General features: G+C 38.5%; 1 protein-coding gene across 1 annotated transcript in view; it reads right to left on the bottom strand.

Moving 5' to 3' along the window:
• Positions 1-19,063, bottom strand: part of LOC126188325 (E3 ubiquitin-protein ligase LRSAM1-like) — a 174,056-nt gene that overhangs the window by 11,172 nt on the left and 143,821 nt on the right. The window contains exons 11-12 of the mRNA XM_049929919.1: positions 12,074-12,205; positions 8,352-8,555 (exon numbers count right to left, since the gene is read on the bottom strand). Coding sequence (XP_049785876.1) covers positions 8,352-8,555; positions 12,074-12,205 — 336 coding nt within the window. The remainder of the gene's footprint in view (positions 1-8,351; positions 8,556-12,073; positions 12,206-19,063) is intronic.

Here is a 19,063-nt window from a genome sequence, read left to right on the forward strand (position 1 = left end):
CAGATTTGACAGAAAAACATGGGTCACCATTTCTGCTTGATATGGTAGAAGCAATGTTCACAGTCCTGCTGTATCTAGGTGACAGCTACAACAATGTAACACAAACAGTGATTGTGAAATATTTTACTAAATATTTGAAGAAAAGGAGTCATTTATAAATTTGTAATCTGATTATTTGATACGTGTTGTTATGTTATAATATATATTTTACAGAGTATATTAAGTGCAAATTATAAAAATGGGATGTACATAAAAAATAAAAACAAGAAATATATTCCACAACAGACAAATATTTCAATGCAAATGCACAGTTCAGTTTTATGGCCACATAATGGGAATGAATGATTCCAAAAGGCTGAAATGTATTTTCAACATATTTGACTTACAACCAAACAAAAGAATACTGTTGTATTTGAATATAGGGAAAAAAATAGAGGAAATGGATATAGAGCTGGAAGATGTGCAAAACTGAGACGTCTTCAGAACAGCTACTATGATGTTTGGGACTTTTTGAGATGAGACATGAACAACTGGTGCTAAATGGTTGGATGAATACTGTGCTATGCATAGTGCATTGATGACAGAACATCTGGCTTGAACAAAATAAGAAATATCAGACCATAATGGTTGTTAGCTCTTCATGGTCCTTAGATGTCAACCAACAAAATAAATACAATAATATTATGAAAAGGATCAATTACTACTTAACAAATAGAGGAGATGCTGGCCTCAGTGGCCAGAGACAGAAGTCATGTGTGTGTGAGTTCTGTATGTGAGCATGTGCGTGTGTGTTTGTGTTTTCTACTTTAGAGAAAGGCTTTTTGGCCAAAAGCTAACATGTATAGCAGTCTTTTTATTGTACCTACCTGTGGCTTAACATCTCCTCTACATAGTGAGTAGCAGGCTATATTTTTCATAATATTGTCATTATTCTATACTGTATTTTCCATTGTTTTATTTCAACAAAATAAATATATGTACACAAAATATGGATCTATGTTATGTTCTACACAGTCCAAATTTATCAGAAAGATACTGGTTAATTTAAATACTCAATCAGATTTTAAAAAGTCATTTATAATTTAATGTTAGATATTTAATACACTTTTATGGCACAGATAGCGGCAGAGTGTGTGTGTGTCTCAAGACTGTAAGCTCTACAAGTTAATCTTCTCTGCTGTCCACAAGTACTTTAAGACAGTTTTATTGTGGAGTTAGAAAGGCTTAAAGTTTTGGAGAAAAAAAAAATTAATTTATGTTGTTCTAGATAATATCTTTGTCCAGAAAATAGGAGATGTAAGACACCTCCAACATAATCACTCACAACCAAATTACGAAATACAAAGGTTAAATCTTTGGATGCCAACATGAACTACTATGGTACACCTCTTGTTAAGGGCAAGTCAATCACATTTTAAAGTTGGCCCTAAAAGAAAAATATTTGTCTCAATGGCAGAAAGCAGATACAAAATTTTTGAATCAGACCTGTTGCTGACAGTTCTTGATTTACTTCCACCTAATCTTATCCTACTGCTCCTTGATCTGTATCTTGCAAGAATTAAGGTTTTGTTTCTCCATGCCCTTTCCTCTCTTTTGTAAGCTAGAGATCTATTCCCTACTGCAACAGTTAACAAAACTAATGTAAATGTCCTTGCTTGTTAGTAATCCGTAAGCTGTGACTCACCATCCCTTTTATTTCAGAAGACAATACATGGGATGTAACAGCAACAGCTCATGGCTCATGACTAGAAACATTTCTGACGTCCAGTGATGGCAAATTGTAAGACTGTTGGATTGGAGCTGATGTACCGAAAGCTGACAGTGTGTTAGGTGTACTGAGGGTATCACCATCTAAGCTAATTATAGGACAACTCGTAGTACGATTTTGGTAGTAGGACATAAGGGTGAGCAGAAACCAATTTTGTTGAGTACTAGCGACCCAGGCAGGTTTCACATGGGTAGCATTAAGCATCTATGGCCAGATCACTTGTACGGACAACTTGTGTGCGTCTGTATGCAGTGGTACAATTGTTTATTGCTAATGAGGCCATAATTTATTCATAGATTTGGTTAAGCGTAGTTTGATGAATGTACTTTAACATCTCCTCTAGTTCGCACTCATTTTAATAGCAGAAATGAAGCTGTAATAATGTCCCAAAACTGAGTGCTAAATTGCACACAACAGATGAACTGAAATGCAAACTGTCAATCGGTGTCTATAAATTTGAGGATTAATCACAGCAACAGTGAAGCTGCAAGTGTGTTTCATGAATCATTCTTGGACTGCTCAGTTGTTAACAGCATCACCCACAAGAGGGAAGGTTCAGGTTCAAGTCCCAATCTTACACACAGTTTCAATCAGCCAGGAACTTTCAAAGTATTGCACATACACACTGTTGCAGAGCAAAATAGCTCACTCTGGATGTTAACCATCATTTTTTGCATAGCGTCTAGAAAAAGACGTGTAGGCACTCATCAGGTTTCCGTGGGCCTGCCACTATGCAGCTCTACCATCGCTTAGCACTGGGTGAGGAACGTTTCATTATATTTACCAGTCGGATCTCGCACAATTTTAAAATGCTGCGTTTGATAAGATAAGTGAACTATGCAATCTGCATTGAAAATGTAAAATGCCGGTGTCCTTTAAGGCAATTCTGAAACATCAGGCCACATAAAATAAGCAAATGAAATATGCTAACTAAGTTCAAAATACAGCTTAACATGCAAAAAATCATCTATAAGGGCACATACCAATCAATGATACAGATTAAACATCGGAGATAAAAGATAATATAAACTCACTCTTATAATTTGTAGTTGTTAATTGCCAGAACTCTGGAAAGCTTGTATGATGTCTTTGCTGACAAGAGATCCCTTGCCAATTTCTCTTCTCGAAAGAAAAAGAGGCACTTAAAACAGAAAATGATTTACTGGCCAGGTCACGTTTATGTTCCACACAACATCCTGAGTCACCTGTCCCTAAAACAATTTCACCAGTGCTGTCTAAACACTCAAACTATATCACCCCATGCATTTGAGATGGAAGACAGTTTCTTTTCAAGAACTACTTCAGCCTGTAAAAGAATGTTGAAAATGCTTTCAGATGGATAAGTTAAATAATAAAGGCCATTTATTGAGCCAAAGTCTTTAAGGCAGCGAAGGTTGCAGCTATTGTGTCAGATGGCATTTCACTCACAAGAGTTTGAGCACACTTCACACAGCTGCTTTGATTTTTAAGCTTTTTGACAATGTAACCTGCTACACTATGTGATCAAAAGTATCCAGACACCTGGCTGAAAATGACTTACAATTTCATGGCTCCATCGGTAATGCTCGAATTCAATATGGTGTTGGCCCACCCTTAGCCTTGATGACAGCCTCCACTCTTGCACGCATATGTTCAATCAGGTGCTGGAGGTTTCTTGGGGAATGGCACCCCATTCTTCATGGAGTGCTGCACTATGGAGAGGTATCAATGTTGGTCGAAGAGGCCTGGCATGAAGTCGGCATTCCAAAACATCCCAAAGGTGTTCTATAAGATTCAGGTCAGGACTCTGTGCAGGCCAGTCCATTACAGGGATGTTATTGTTGTGTAACCACTCTGCTACAGGCCATGTATTATGAACAGGTGCTCGATCATGTTGAAAGATGCAATCGCCAACCCCGAATTGCTCTTCAACAGTGGGAAGCAAGAAGGTGCTTAAAACATCAATGGAGGCCTGTGCTGTGATAGTGCCACACAAAACGACAGGGGGTGCAAGCCTCCTCCCTGAAAAACATGACCGCACCATAACACCACCACCTCCGAATTTCATTTTTGGCACTTCACACGCTGGCAGATGTCGTTCACCAGGCATTCGCCATACCCAAACCCTGCCATCGGATTGCTACACTGTGTACCGTGATTTGTCACTCCACACAATGTTTTTCCACTGCTCAATCGTCCAATGTTTATGCTCCTTACACCAAGTGAGGTGTTGTTTGGCACGTACCGGCGTGATGTGTGGTTAATGAGCAGCTGCTCGACCATGAAATCCAAGTTTTCTCACATCCTGCCTAACTGTCATAGTACTTGCAGTGGTTCCTGATGCAGTTTGGAATTCCTGTGTGATGGTCTGGATAGATGTCTGCCTATTACACATTACAACCCTCTTCAACTGTCGGCGGTCTCTGCCAGTCACCAGACGAGGTCGGCCTGAACACTTTTGCTGTACATGTCCCTTCACGTTTCCACTTCACTATCACATTGGAAACAGTGGGCCTAGGGATGTTTAGGAGTGCGGACATCTTGCATTTAGACCTATGACACAAGTGACACCCAATCACCTGACCATGTTCAAAGTCTATGAGTTCTGCGGAGTGCCCCCATTTTTCTCTCACAAGATGACTAATAACTACTGAGGTTGCTGATACGGAGTACCTGGCAGTAGGTGGCACTACAATACACCTAATATGAAAAACTTATGTTTTTGGGGTGTCCGGATACTTTTGATCACATAGTGTATGTGATAAACTAAACATTGTTTTGGAATGTTGTCTGTATACGGAATAAGAAGCTCATTTTCCCAGCCCGCTATAACCATTTTGTCCTTAATTTTGACCTCAGCAGATAAGTTAATGTGTTTGTTTTGTACCTCCATTTCTTTAGCCCATAAATTCATCTGATTAACAAATGATGTAAGGGGTGGTTCGGAATTTGGTTCCCAGTTCCTAGATGCAGATACAGCTGTCTTAACGGGGACACAAACACGCTGTAACATATATAACTGCAAAAGATCGACAGTTGATGGAGAGTCCTCACAACTTATAGCCCTCAGAATTCCAAAATTATGTCCTAGAGGGTCTTGGTTAAATTTTCCTGTCTTTATGTGCTTAAAATCTTTGGACTATAAATACTGACAAACTTTCAATGTACTCTTTAGCATGACTCTGAGAGATTCCGTCATTCCGTTTGATGAAAATGTGTTGTTTCCTGAGCAAATGGTTTTGTAAACATCAATTAATATTTTGTGTGAAGGGGAATCTTTGAAAGTTCTGTGTTTTCACTGCCACAAATTCTCAGGATTGGTTTTTCAGAAAATTTTAATTTCATTTGCAATTGAATTGCTGAATAATTGAAAAGCCAACTTCGCATTCATCTTTAGAAAGATATAGGGGCAATATGGGAACAAGTCAATTTTCGACAAGCTCTAAAGCCTGCAAATTCATGGGACAAGTCCAAAGCAGACACCTGTCTACAGAAATTAAAATCTATTTCTTGATTTTTGTGCAGCAACCTACTTTTATCGTGAAAATAGTTCATCATACATTTTAAATGTGTACATAGTCTGAAAAGGCCCAAAGTTTTCTGTCCTGATTAACTGGATTTTGGATACTACATTTAACATTTCCTGGTTTGCTGGTAATTTCTAGTTTAATCCAAGCCTTTTTATTTGATTGACTTCATCATTTGTGAAACTTGTCACTCTTGCCCCAGCTTGTTCCAACTGTATGATTATCTGCATCAATATTTTAGCTAGCATATCACCACACATTGCATTTTTGCTTGCATAAATGGCAACTGGTTGGACCCAGCTATAAAGGCGGGGAATAGACATGAATACCACAGCTTGGTTCACCAAAGTATACTTTTCTTCCTCTGGAGATAAATAACCTTAGTCTACAAATCCATCCACTTTGCGTAAATAGCAATTAAACCGAATGTCTTCCCTTAATTTAATGTCATCAAAATTTTCAACACCTAAATGTTTATTTTTGTCCTGTTCACTTTTAAAATTTTCTCCGATAGCATTTATGGCATGTGTGTTGACACCATACAAGCATTTAAATCCCTTGCAGAGCTTTCTCAAAAGATATTCAGAAGGCACAGGAAGTAAGTCATGCTTTTGACAATGCTTGTAGCACTTAGGTGATTTAATTTTACGAAGCAAGCTTTCAGAGAATAAACTCATCACTATATCAAATACCAGTTGGGGTTATTTGCCACTTGTTAAGCATAATGTCTATGACTAACTTCTGTTTTTTACTCGGGAAATTCGATATACTACATGCACATGACTTGGATTGTGTTACAGCAGAAACTTCCTTTTCTAACAAAATTACACTCTCCCTCTCTTCCAGTAGCTAATTCTGTGTTCTCACTAGCATTCTTTTTAGATTTTTGGGTTTTCATTTGACTGCTGATAATCTTTCTGGCATCAGCCTCACTGTCTAATAAATGGGAAGCTCTACATACTGCAACTGGTGTACAAATCTTTTAAGTTTTGGTACAAAATTGGACAGTTTTTTTTTACTGTTCTCCTTGAAGGAGATTTGCGTGCTTTCAAGTGAGTAGTTAAATAGCTCAGAAAGTTTGGAAAAATAGAGGCACTGACCCTGGCTTTAAATTCCATCTTGTTCTCGGTATTTTGACCTTCTTTCCTTCTATAACGGATGAGTCCATTTTAACAAGCAAATCATCAGCAAAATCTTTTTCACGTGCATATGATTTACTTGTCAATTGAATATATTTCCTCATAATAGCGTCAGCCCATTAACAAAATCACTGGCAGTCTTTGGGGGTCTAAAAAATGTCTATCTGTTGCAGATGACTTGTATCCTGATTGACATCTGGGAACATAAATAGCACGGCATAGTGACTAATGCAGTTTTCTTAGTCAGATAGTAGTAACTCAATACACCACACAGATTATCAGTAAATGTGTAAAAAGTCTACAAACACACATGTAAATATTAATCTACTGTTACTTTTTCTTTGACATCATGAAACACAAGAAAACACGACAATGATTCTAGGTGTTTCTTACGAGCCGCACCATTAGAAATCTACTTCAGCCAGCCACAAGCAACCTCTACGCAGTCTGTCGTAGGGTAAAGCAACTACTGTTGTAAGAGAGATGATGAAAACAGAAGTAACAGCACTTCTCCTTCTAGGCGCTATGCTTTTTGCTTACTTTGTTAACTATCGACTTAACTTTTTTCCTTGTTACTCTCATTCACTAATTCATTATTAACATAAACAATTACTATTTAAGGCTTTCCCAATATAATAAATGTTGTTAAGACTCTTGACTACTACAGCAGATGGTGACACCAAAACTGTAATATTTCAGCTTTGAGTGTAATGAATTCTTACGGGATTAAATTTGGTATTTTTCTCATAAGAGCCATAGGTGCAAAGTTTTCTGTACCATCATTATATATAAATTTGTAAGTGTGTTGGTAATTAATTTTATGTTATAGGTTACACATATGAATAACACACAGGTGTGCATTTTTTTATACGAATTATATTGTAGGTTAGTGCAAATATTTGTTCTGTGTTGTATTACTTGTCAGAGGTACCCGTTTGCAACATGCAGCCTTCAGAGTTCGCTGGCAGACTGCAAGATTGAGCTTCCAACGATAGATGGATTGCTTGCAGGGAGCCTTGGAGGAGGTGACATCTACTGTCATCAATACAGAAGCTATTCAATAATGGAGTTTTGAGTACTTTTATAAAAAAAAATGCAGTTAAATTCAGTATGGTTTTAGACTCTTCTCAACCATGGTATCTGTTGTTGGATGTATAATAAATGTTGAAATTTATTGCAAGAATAGAGACTGGAGAAGAATTAATATGTGATACATCAAAGATGAAACTATACCAATATTTTCACAATTTTTGGTAACCAGAAACCTCTCACAACACAGCACCTATTCCTTATTTTAATGTGCAATGTCAGCTGTTGTGGAATTCCACCAAAGGCTATCATCACTGCCTGAAGGTGACACACATTTGTAGCTGGAGAAGGGAAAGAAAAGACTCGAGGGAAAGTATTCCGAAATGAGAGAAAAAGAAACTATTTTTGAAACCTCAAGCTTTCACATCTGTCATCATTATTGCAAGTGCTCCTGCACCAGCAGTTCTCTCATCTCACACTGAAGAAGCTTGTTGCATTTTTATCAGTTTGTATGAATTACACCCTGCTGTAGTTCTCTCATATGCTACTTGTACTGAAGGCATAGGTTTTCATTAAATTCTACAACCACAAACAAAAGAAAAATTGGATAATGCTACAATTCACTTCACTCTGCACTGCACGATTCCTCTTGCAGCTCTGATAAATTTGGATGGTGGCAGTTGTTTTGCAGTAATATTGTGGGGTTTACTCAATACTGTCTGGCGAAAAATCCAATAAATGCATTTGCAACAACTCTGCTGGGAAATACTGATAAGTCACACACTTCACCCTGTTCAGTTTAATAATAATAACTATTTTGTACCTATGTGTTGAAAATTTTCCTTACATGCAATGCAATTTTCTGTTTAGCTGTTAAATTATTACTTGCAGACATACAATGGAACCAACCTGAATAAGGTCATAATCAGTCAGTTCCTCAAGGCGTTTTGTGTCATGTACCCATTCTGACAAAAAGGGCAAACAGTGAACAACTCCAGCCATTACAAGATGATGTCCCAAAGCTGGATCTAAATTACGTTCCAGATCAATAAGACTTGGTGGTCGTGAATCAAGCAGCCGTTGATACTGCATTAGCCAGAAGTCAGCTTGAGACTGTAAAAGATAAGGTAAATTTAGAATAGCGTCAGCACTTGATACCATGCAAGAAGCAAAATCAATTTTCACATAATGTCTACATAGTTTAAAACTTATGATCTTACGCTGATAACATTACATTTAGAGACTATGCAATTTTGATAAACCTATGTCACTAGAAATGGAGATACACTTGACTCTGGCATGAGCAATGGTAGCTAACTAGAGGATGTTATCAAGTTTGACCCAAGTTCTCCACAGAAGTTCATATGTGCCACTGCACTTTGTGCTCTCTGCTGGAAACTGCAGAGAAAGGTCATCTGCACTGAATTATTATTTAGTTTCTGGATGCTCAACAACTTCTATTCATATTACAGTGCTTTTAACATCAAAACCATGTCATGCTGTGTACTGCTATTTTTACCCTATTTCTGCTGGCCTTTGAGAAAGGAAGCTTTGACAAAGGAATCTTGCATTAGTGTCCTGGCAGAAACACCAGATGATGCTGGTTGAGGAAAAGTCATGGGTGATTATGTTACTGATTCACACTACTACAGGGCTGCATGCACAGAAAACTTTTACAAGATCATGCTGTCTGTATGTAAGAAAAGTAAAGGCATCCTCAAACTGAAGGTTGATTTGAGTATCAGAGTGCTTTAATAGGCACGCTCTAGTTGGATACAGGTATCATGTTGATACTTTTATGTGTGTGAGGTGCTAGGATGTGGAATGAATAAAAACATAAATAAATATAAATTAAACAGAATATGTAACAAGGGATTTCAGTGAAAGAAATTTACAAAAGCAGCTGAAAATAAAAAACATAAATCTAGAACCAAAAAAGCAGAAAGACAAAAAAGAAATTAAAGTAAGCTTAGTGCAAGGATTAGTGCATGTACAACAATACACAACAAACAACACAGTCAAAATATGTGCATAAAATAGTGCACATTTCTCTTAAAAATGTCATCTACTAAATAAAAAGTTTTATCAAGTAAACACATCTTTGTTCCATTTTATAAATAATGCGCTGTTGCTGCATAGATCTTTGGAGTTTATTTGACAGTTAACTAAACATTTTTACAGCTTTCTGTACCTGGGTTAGATTTCTGAAATCAAAATGGAGGTCAGCCTTCTTTCTTGTGGTGTGATTATGGTACATTTCATTGATTTCATAGCGCACAGAATTGTCAATCATGAAGTTCGTAACAGAATAAACGTATTGGGTAGTGATGACAAGTATCAAAATTTCCTTACAAAGACTGTAAAAGAAGGTTCTCAGAGAGACTCTGCACACGATTCGGATATTTTCCTGTGGGAAAAATTCTTTAATGTGAGTGAATTGAACTAAAAGATAATTCCATAGCCAAAGACCAAAGTGGAAATATCAAAGTAAGTGGGCTTTGTGATACTGATGTCTCTAATGTGAGACTGTCTTAGTGGCAAAAGTAGCCAAAGCCACACTTTTATGGTCTGGGGGACATGATGTTTCCAGATAACACTGCTATCGATGTAGAGACCTAGAAATTGGAGCAGTACACTCTTAGTATTTGCTCACTGCCCTGCAGAATAGCTACCTCTTGTGGGATTTTGTGTTCATTTTGACTAGCCACCAGAGTGCATTAGTGTTGACTATGTATGGTGTTGACTATGTATGGTGTTGACTATGTATGGTGTTGACTATGTATGGTGTTGACTATGTATGGTGTTGACTATGTATGGTGTTGACTATGTTTGGTGTTGACTATGTTTGGTGTTGACTATGTTTGGTGTTGTTGTCAGGCCTGGTAGTGTATAGGTGTGAACAGCATCAGACATTTGAGTAATTTCTGTGAAGGACACAGAGATGCTACATTCTCATACGAGACAGCATTTCAGCACCTGACAGAGTTTGAAAGGGGTCTCATTGTGGGTGTCCATTTGGTTGTCTGGTCAAATTGTGCGATATCCTGATATGTGGCCCTATGTTGGACAGCATGGGAATGTGGGGGGAGGTACACTAGTCCTCAAGGTTGAATAGAGTTCCAGTTTATTCAACATTAAATCGTGGTACAGCATTAACGTGGATGATCATCACTGGTGAGTATGGCTGCAACCTGGGAGAGGTCCCATTCTTCTAATGTTTTGGAGAGGCACAGCATTGTGTCATGGCTTGGGGAACCACTGGGTATGTCTTCAGGTCACAGGTGGTAGGGACTGAAAGAAGTCTCATGGCACAGCGGCATGTCATGGACATTCTGGAACCTCTTGCAGACAATTATTACTTGGGCACACAGGCAACAGTCTCATAGTAAATTTACTACCTTATGAAGTTTCGTCAACAACCAATTAAAACTATGTCTGAACAGTTCTTGAAAGACCCAACAACACTGACCGACTGCTGTGTATCCTCAGCCTATATGCATCACTGGACGCGGGTATGAAGGGGCGTGAGGTCAGCACACCTGTCTCCTGCCCGTTGCTTCGAGCCGCTACTTTTCAATCAAGTAGCTCCTCAATTTGCCGCACAAGGGCTGAGTGCATGCCGCTTGCCAACAGTGCTCAGTAGACAGGACAGTCACCTAACCAAGTTCTAGCCAAGCCCAACAGTGCTTAACATCAGTGATCTCACAGGAACCAATGTTACCATTGTGGCAAGGCCAGTGGTCAACAGTCAATTAAATTTTGTAAGCAACAACAACTTTCATAAACATAACAGCTTAAAGAGGAATGATCTACACTATCCACCATCGAGACTTAGTTTATCAGAGAAAGGAGTAAGGTAATGAGCCATAAAAATCTTTGGCCACCTGCTTGAATGAGTACAGAATTTAATGGCTAACAAAATTAATTTCAAATACAAACAGAACTCATATCAGCTCGACAACAAATTCTACTTGGAAGAAAAAAAAAGGGGGGGGGGGCAACACAGATATGAAATTGTGTAAATGGACAGCATATTGTCACCTTTTCCTCTGAGAGGATGTACAACAATTATAAAAACTGACTTGTTCAATATCATTGCAAGAGTTCATAATTATGATTTACAGAACATGGAATCAATTTAAATATTTCTTCTTAACTGTAAGAGCATGGAGTTGTTATTTAATTTTGTACTTCATTTCCCTAAAGTCTTGTATTACATTAGATTTCCACTGAAATTTAATAAATTACAAAAGAAGACATTATTTCAAAGCCATACTCATATTATGTACATATTATAAAGACAACAGACATGTATTCCTTTACACGTGATAATTAGAGATCTACTGCTTTTCCTTAGATGTAAACAATCACTACTAATAGCTTTAAACACATTATTTTTCCTGCTGTGTGCTTTTGTAAGGTATGAAGAGTCCCACATTATGGTGAAGAAAAGTTTAAAAGCCCTGTGCAGCCAAATCAACAATTTCGTCTTTCGGAAGGGAAATTATAATACTAGACTTGACAACTTTTCAGTTGCAGGTTCTCAAGAAACATATTGCCATATGTCATATCAAAGTAACTACTTGTTGAACAAAATAAGATTTTTTGGTATTGGCTACTTTGCACTATACCTCTTTGTCTGATGGCCTTCGACGCTCTATTTCATTCAAGGTTCGGAGAAGTTGTTTACGCCGCTCTTCTTGCTGGCCCATCAGTTTTACAAGCAAGTGAGAAAGTGCTTTCCGCTTCTCACTTAATTCAGCCTATGAAGAAATATATGAGACATACATGAATAGGTTCTAACAATGAACAATTAATTCATACACAAACAGACGAAGTATGCTGCCCCTACATTTAACAGATACTGTGTGTCTGAAAATTAACAGTCAACAACAACAACAACAATTAGTAGTTGTAGTAGTAGTAGTAGTAGTAGTAGTAGTAGTATATTTAGACAGGGATTGCTTTTTCGGAGCTATCAGATATGCCAAGTTAAAATAAAGAGAAAACTCATAAGACATTTGAAATCTACAATTAGATAGGCCTCTTCCACACTTGTCCAACCATGTATTATATGTAACTCTACCTTGCCACTTTCCATTAGGTCATTTTCTCAACCATTTCTTACCTCTTCAAATCTAACAAAGAATTTCCATTGTCCATCTATCATCCATTTACCTGACTGTCTCTCCTGTCCACCTACATTACATTTTCATTACAATAGTAACAGTTTGTGCTGCACTCAGGTGTCCAACCAGGTACTGTCGTTTACAAAATATGATATTTCGACAGCTTACCATGCTGTCATCTTCATGAGGTATCTGCAGAATGAGTGTCTTTGCATTGTTATGTCTCCTTTTTACCCTTATCGCTCACCACCCCTCCCCTCCACTATACAGCAGCACACTACAGTGGATAGAGTGGTGGGGAACACAATTGCCAAATGCTGGGCATGAACTCTCATCTTTCAGTGTCTCTTCCACCTTCTTCAGTTGTTGAAATAATTACTGGACAATGTCGTAACTTCAGCTGGCCAAGTGCTGAGTCCTACACTTTAGTGAGAGTGAAGCCACTGTCCCCATTGATCATGTAGTCAGCCACTCATATCTGAACAGCTTCCTTTAAAACATAGTCGCAAAATGATGATATCTGTTTTAGGATCACCATTTGTCCATATTTCACTGACTTACTGAACAATCTTCAGCTCACATTTTACACTTAAATTTGCTGCTTCACTACCTATAGTGGAAAATGATAATACACACTGATTGTTAGCTTTCTGTATTACACACATCAGAAGCTTAGTTTTGAAAACTCTATATCATTTACCAAAAGCACTGCAGGTCATTTTTTGGACTCTGTTATGTTTATTTTATTGTCCATACATTAATCATCTTTTAACTGCAATACATACAAAAACTGATCAACTAATTCATGACTTCACTGTGAATTTACACTATTTTCTTTCTAATATGTTGGTAAAGAATTATTTCGGTCTTATTTTAACAGATTTTCTGGCCTACTTCAATATTTGTTCTATTAAAATTTCCAGTTGTTACTGAACTTCATTTGTACAAGAAGCAAACTGTACAATGCCATCAACAAAAAGAAAAGTTGGTTCCGTCTTGTTTTATTGAGTTTAAGGGTTTGAGAATTTTATCCAGAGTTGCTGAAAGTCGTTTTGATGACATAGATTCTCCTAGCCTGACTCATCTTCTGAACTTCACCTTATCCTGATGAAGTCTAATGGGAGCTGTAGCACTGATGTGTAAGGTGGGTCCAAATGGTAAGGTACAATATTTCACAACAACTTAACATGATGAAATTTGAATATGCCACTTTGGAATTACATAGTGAGACATCTAGGAATGCAAATTTAGTGTCGTCACCTCCCTTTTGAACACCCCTCCCCCTCCCCCCAATACAGATTATTCACAATATACTGTTAGGGGCAGTCAAATGAACACGAGACAGATGAAAAAAAGTAAGGAAACTGTTTACTACTTCAAAAGTAATCACCATAACTGTTAATACATTTATGCCACTGTGATACAAAAAGGTCAGTGCCTTCATGGAAAAATGCTTGCAGCTGCCTATGGAACCACAATTGTATCCAGGCATACATCTTTTCATTTGAAGCAAACTGACAGCCTCAAATGCCTTTCTTCTGGGCTCCATGTTTCCATGGTGGCAACAGAACAAAAACATTCGTAGCCATTGATGTACGTCTGGGTATAACCATGGCACCATAGGCAACTGCAAACATTTTTGTATGAAGGCACTGGCCATCTTGTCTCGCAGTGGCATAAATGTGTTAACAGCTGTGGTGATTACTTTTGAAATAATAAACACTTTATTTACTTATTCTCCATTTGTCTCGTTTTCATCTGACTGCTATTATACATAATCTGGGGCAATGCTTTCCTTCTGAAGGGCTCTTAACAAAGATTTTATTGGAAAATCTATGAATTCCAGTAAGAAGCATATATACTCATTGCCCCTTTCTTTAATTTTATTCAGGACCAGCAAAGGGTGAATCCCCTTCTAAACCCAGCACTTTTCATCGCTTGATTGAAATCCAATGTTTCTTGTATGTAGCTAGTAATAACTGTAGAAAATATCTCATTCATTATGGAGATGAGGCTGACAGAGCTGTAAAGTTCATAAACTGAACCACCCTGGACGCCCCATTGTTTTGAACCACAAGGATTACCTGGCAGAAGGACTCTGCCAGGATTACCTAGCAGATGGGCTCCTCAAGCTGTCAGATTCATCCACCTACAAACCATACAAACCCTAACACAATGAGTCTGTTCCATAAATCCAGCAGGATCTCCAGTCTCTCCTCAAATCCTTAAAGCCATCCCAGAACCTCTCCCTGGAGTCCACCTCTCTCCTCACCACTACCACCCCCTGCGCTCCTGCCTTTGACATGCTTCCTAAAGTCCATAAACAAAACCACTCAGGACGCCCCATTGTGGCCGATTACTATGCCCCCATTGAGAGAATCTCTGCTTCATAGGCCAGCACCTTCAGCATATTACCTGCAACTTGCCCTCCTCTTTAAAAGATACCACCCATTTCTTCCAATGACTCTTCACAGTTTCTGCTCCTTTACCACACAGTGCCCTGCTTGTCACTATTGATGCCATCTCCCTTTACACTAATATCTCAAATGTTCTCTTCAAATATAGCAACAGTCTCACTAAGGTCTTCACAGACTTACCCAACCTTGTACAAAAACAGATATTTTGCCTTATCTTTCCAGTCATCTACTGCGACCCAAAGTTCCACTGTCAGGCCACAGAGGAGCATTCCCCTTGTGACTCAGAACCAGCCAGGACAGGGCAACTGAAGTACATTCTCCGCCAGAGTTTTAACTACCTCTCATCGTGCCCAGAAATGAGAAATGTTTTACCTACTATCCTTTCCATCCCTCTCATAGTCGTAGTCTACCACCCACCGAATGTACACAATATCCTCATCCATCCCTACATAACCGCTGCTCCCAACTCCTTGCTCATATCTCTGTAAGAGATCTAGATGCAAGACCTGCCCCATACATCCTGCCACCATCACATACTCCAGTCAGGTCACAAACATCGCCTATCCCACCAGAGGCAGAGCTACCTGTGAAACCAGTCATGTGATCTACAAGCAAAGCTGCAACCACTGAGCTGCATTCTACGTGAGCATGACAACAAACAAGCTGTCTTTCTGCATGAATGGACACTGACAAACTGTGGTTAAGAAACAACTGGACCACCCTGTTGCTGAGCATGTCACCCAACACAATGTTCTTCATTTCAATGATTGCTTCACAGCCTGTGCCATCTGGATTCTTCCCACCAACACCAGCTATTCTGAATTGTGCAGGTAGGAACTCTCTCTGCAACATATCCTATGTTCCCGTAACCCTCCTGACTGCACCTAGCTGCCCTACCCTCTCTCCACCTCGTCCCTGCATGCTCCCACTAGCAGCACTTTGCCGTCCCCCACCCTACCATGCTATCTCTCCCCCTCCCCACCACAGCCTCCTCTTTATCCCTATCCTGTTGCCTCTCCCATCACGCGCTGCTGTTCATAGTCTGGCATCAGCTGACGGAGACTGTGTGTGTGTGTGTGTGTGTGTGTGTGTGTGTGTGTGTGTGTGTGTGTGTGTGTGTATTTTCAACAAAGACCTTGTTGCCAAAAGCTCATTTTGAGACAGTCTTTTTGTTGTGCCTCTCTGTGACGCAGCATCTCCGCTATATGGTGACTAGCAAGTATCCTTTTTATAATATTGTAATATTCCATATTGGATTTGCCATTGTTTGATTCTGTAATTTTTTTTATGACTTGTAAAGTACGACACTTACTACATTCTACAATTTTGAGGAATTGTCATCTTCTGTGGCCATTATGTAAACAATTTTGCAAGTTAATTGTGTATTCCTTTTCCCACAGTTTTATACATTTCTTTTGAAAAACAAATAGCTCCTAATGCTTTTCCTTTCTTACACCCATTCTCATTTTGTTTTTTTATTTGCCTCCTTAAGTCATTTTTTCTTAATTATCATTATTGTTAGAGATGTGCTATAATATAAAACTGTCATTCTGAAATTCCGGGTATAAGACCAGACCCAACTTTGATAAATTACATTAGTCAGAATAATTTGCTAATTAATTTGAGCCATTTCAAATAACTAGTTTTGCTAAAGCTCAGTTCAATTAACTAATAGTAATTATTTCCTATTCCAGTCACTTTGTTGATATGTAAGCACATGTAATTACCATATTACTGATAAAGTTAGGAAAGTAACTTATAGAAACCCTTAAACTATTCATGTAACTAATTTCCAAAACATGGTAGGAACATCAGCACTTAATTAATTTCTGGGTAATTAAAACTTTTATGCATGACACTATTTAGCTATTTTTGCAGTTTCATCATCAAGAAGACTTATTTCAGTCAAAACTCTTATTGCAAATAAAGTTCAGACAAAAACCAATTTTTCTGTACTATTCAATTAATCTGAGATGTAAAGATCTAATTATACATTGTTGAAATGATGTATTTAGCAATGTGAAATTTTAGTAGCCATTTTTGCAAAGCTATTTAAGTACTGGACCTGAAGTCATTTTTAGGTCGGTCTGTTCTGAGATTTCAAGAATGGAATCCATGTCAATCAGAACCATAATAATGTGATGGGGCAGTGATGTATTGTTGTGAATAAGAAAAACAGTGAAGTAGTACAATTAACAACTATTACTGATTTTTAAAGTGCCACACGTATTGTTCACCTGAGTGCTGATGGCTGATTAGGCTATACTGCACAGTGACTGTTACACCTACCCAATCTACATTTGTTTGAAGACATCCTTCCTATTCACCTTAATCAACTTTATACTTACCAACAACTACTTCACCTTTAAGGGACAGACATACAAACAGATCAGCAGTACAGCCATGGGAACCAGGATAGCTCCTTCCTATACCAAACTTTACATGGGTAATTTGGAACGAGCTTTCCTGGGATCCTTACGTCTTCAGCCTCCAGTTTGGTTTGGATACATTGATGACATCTTTACCATATGAACTCATAGAGAGGATGACCTGTTAAAATTCCTGGAATCTCTGAATACCTTCTCCTAATTAAATTAAAGAAAGATTAAGGAAAGGCAAACCTATGTTTCTAGCATTTGTAGACTTAGAGAAAGCTTTTGACAATGTTGACTGGAATACTCTCTTTCAAATTCTGAAGGTGGCAGGGGTAAAATACAGGGAGCGAAAGGCTATTTACAATTTGTACAGAAAGCAGATGGCAGTTATAAGAGTCGAGGGACATGAAAGGGAAGCAGTGGTTGGGAAGGGAGTGATACAGGGTTGTAGCCTCTCCCCAATGCTATTCGATCTGTATTTTGAGCAAGCAGTAAAGGAAACAAAAGAAAAGTTCAGAGTAGGTATTAAAATACATGGAGAAGAAATAAAAACTTTGAGGTTCGCCGATGACATTGTTATTCTGTCAGAGACAGCAAAGGACTTGGAAGAGCAGCTGAACGGAATGGACAGTGTCTTGAAAGGAGGGTACAAGATGAACATCAACAAAAGCAAAACAAGGATAATGGAATGTATTCGAATTAAATCGGGCGATGCTGAGGGAATTAGATTAGGAAATGAGACACTTAAAGAAGTAAAGGAGTTTTGCTATTTGGGGAGCAAAATAACTGATGATGGTCGAAGTAGAGAGGATATAAAATGTAGACTGGCAATGGCAAGGAAAGCGTTTCTGAAGAAGAGAAATTTGTTAACATCGAGTATAGATTTAAGTGTCAGGAAGCCGTTTTTGAAAGTATTTGTATGGAGTGTAGATATATATGGAAGTGAAACATGGATGATAAATAGTTTGGACAGGAAGAGAATAGGAGAATGCTGAAGATTAGATGGGTAGATCACATAACTAATGAGGAGGTATTGAATAGAACTGGGGAGAAGAGGAGTTTGTGGCACAACTTGACCAGAAGAAGGGATCGGTTGGTAGGACATGTTCTGAGGCATCAAGGGATCACCAATTTAGTACTGGAGGGCAGTGTGGAGGGCAAAAATCGTAGAGGGAGACTAAGAGATGAATACACTAAGCAGATTCAGAAGGATGTAGGCTGCAGTAGGTACTGGGAGATGAAGAAGCTTGCACAGGACAGAGTAGCATGGAGAGCTGCATCAAACCAGTCTCAGGACTGAAGACCACAACAACAACAATTAAATTTCATATAGTCCTATTCCGAATCCCATGCCACTTTCCTTGATGTTGACCTTGACCTCATCAAAGGCCAACTACACACTTCCGTCCACATTAAACCTGCCAACAAACAATAGTATTCACATTTTGACAGTTGCCATCCTTCCCATGTCAAATGTTCCCTCCCATACAGCCTTGGCACTCGAGTATGTATTTGTTCGAATGCAGACTCTTTAGAGCAATACACCACCATTCTCACATCAGCCTTCCCTGCATGTAATTACCCCACCAGCTTAGTTCAAAAGCAGATTTCCGAGGCCTTCACATTCAATCCTGGTGCTGCTGATCCCTCCAAAAAACAACATTAGAACACACCACTGGTGACTCAGTATTATCCTGGAT

This window comes from Schistocerca cancellata, chromosome 5 (assembly GCF_023864275.1).
Source record: "Schistocerca cancellata isolate TAMUIC-IGC-003103 chromosome 5, iqSchCanc2.1, whole genome shotgun sequence".
Lineage (NCBI taxonomy): Eukaryota > Metazoa > Arthropoda > Insecta > Orthoptera > Acrididae > Schistocerca > Schistocerca cancellata.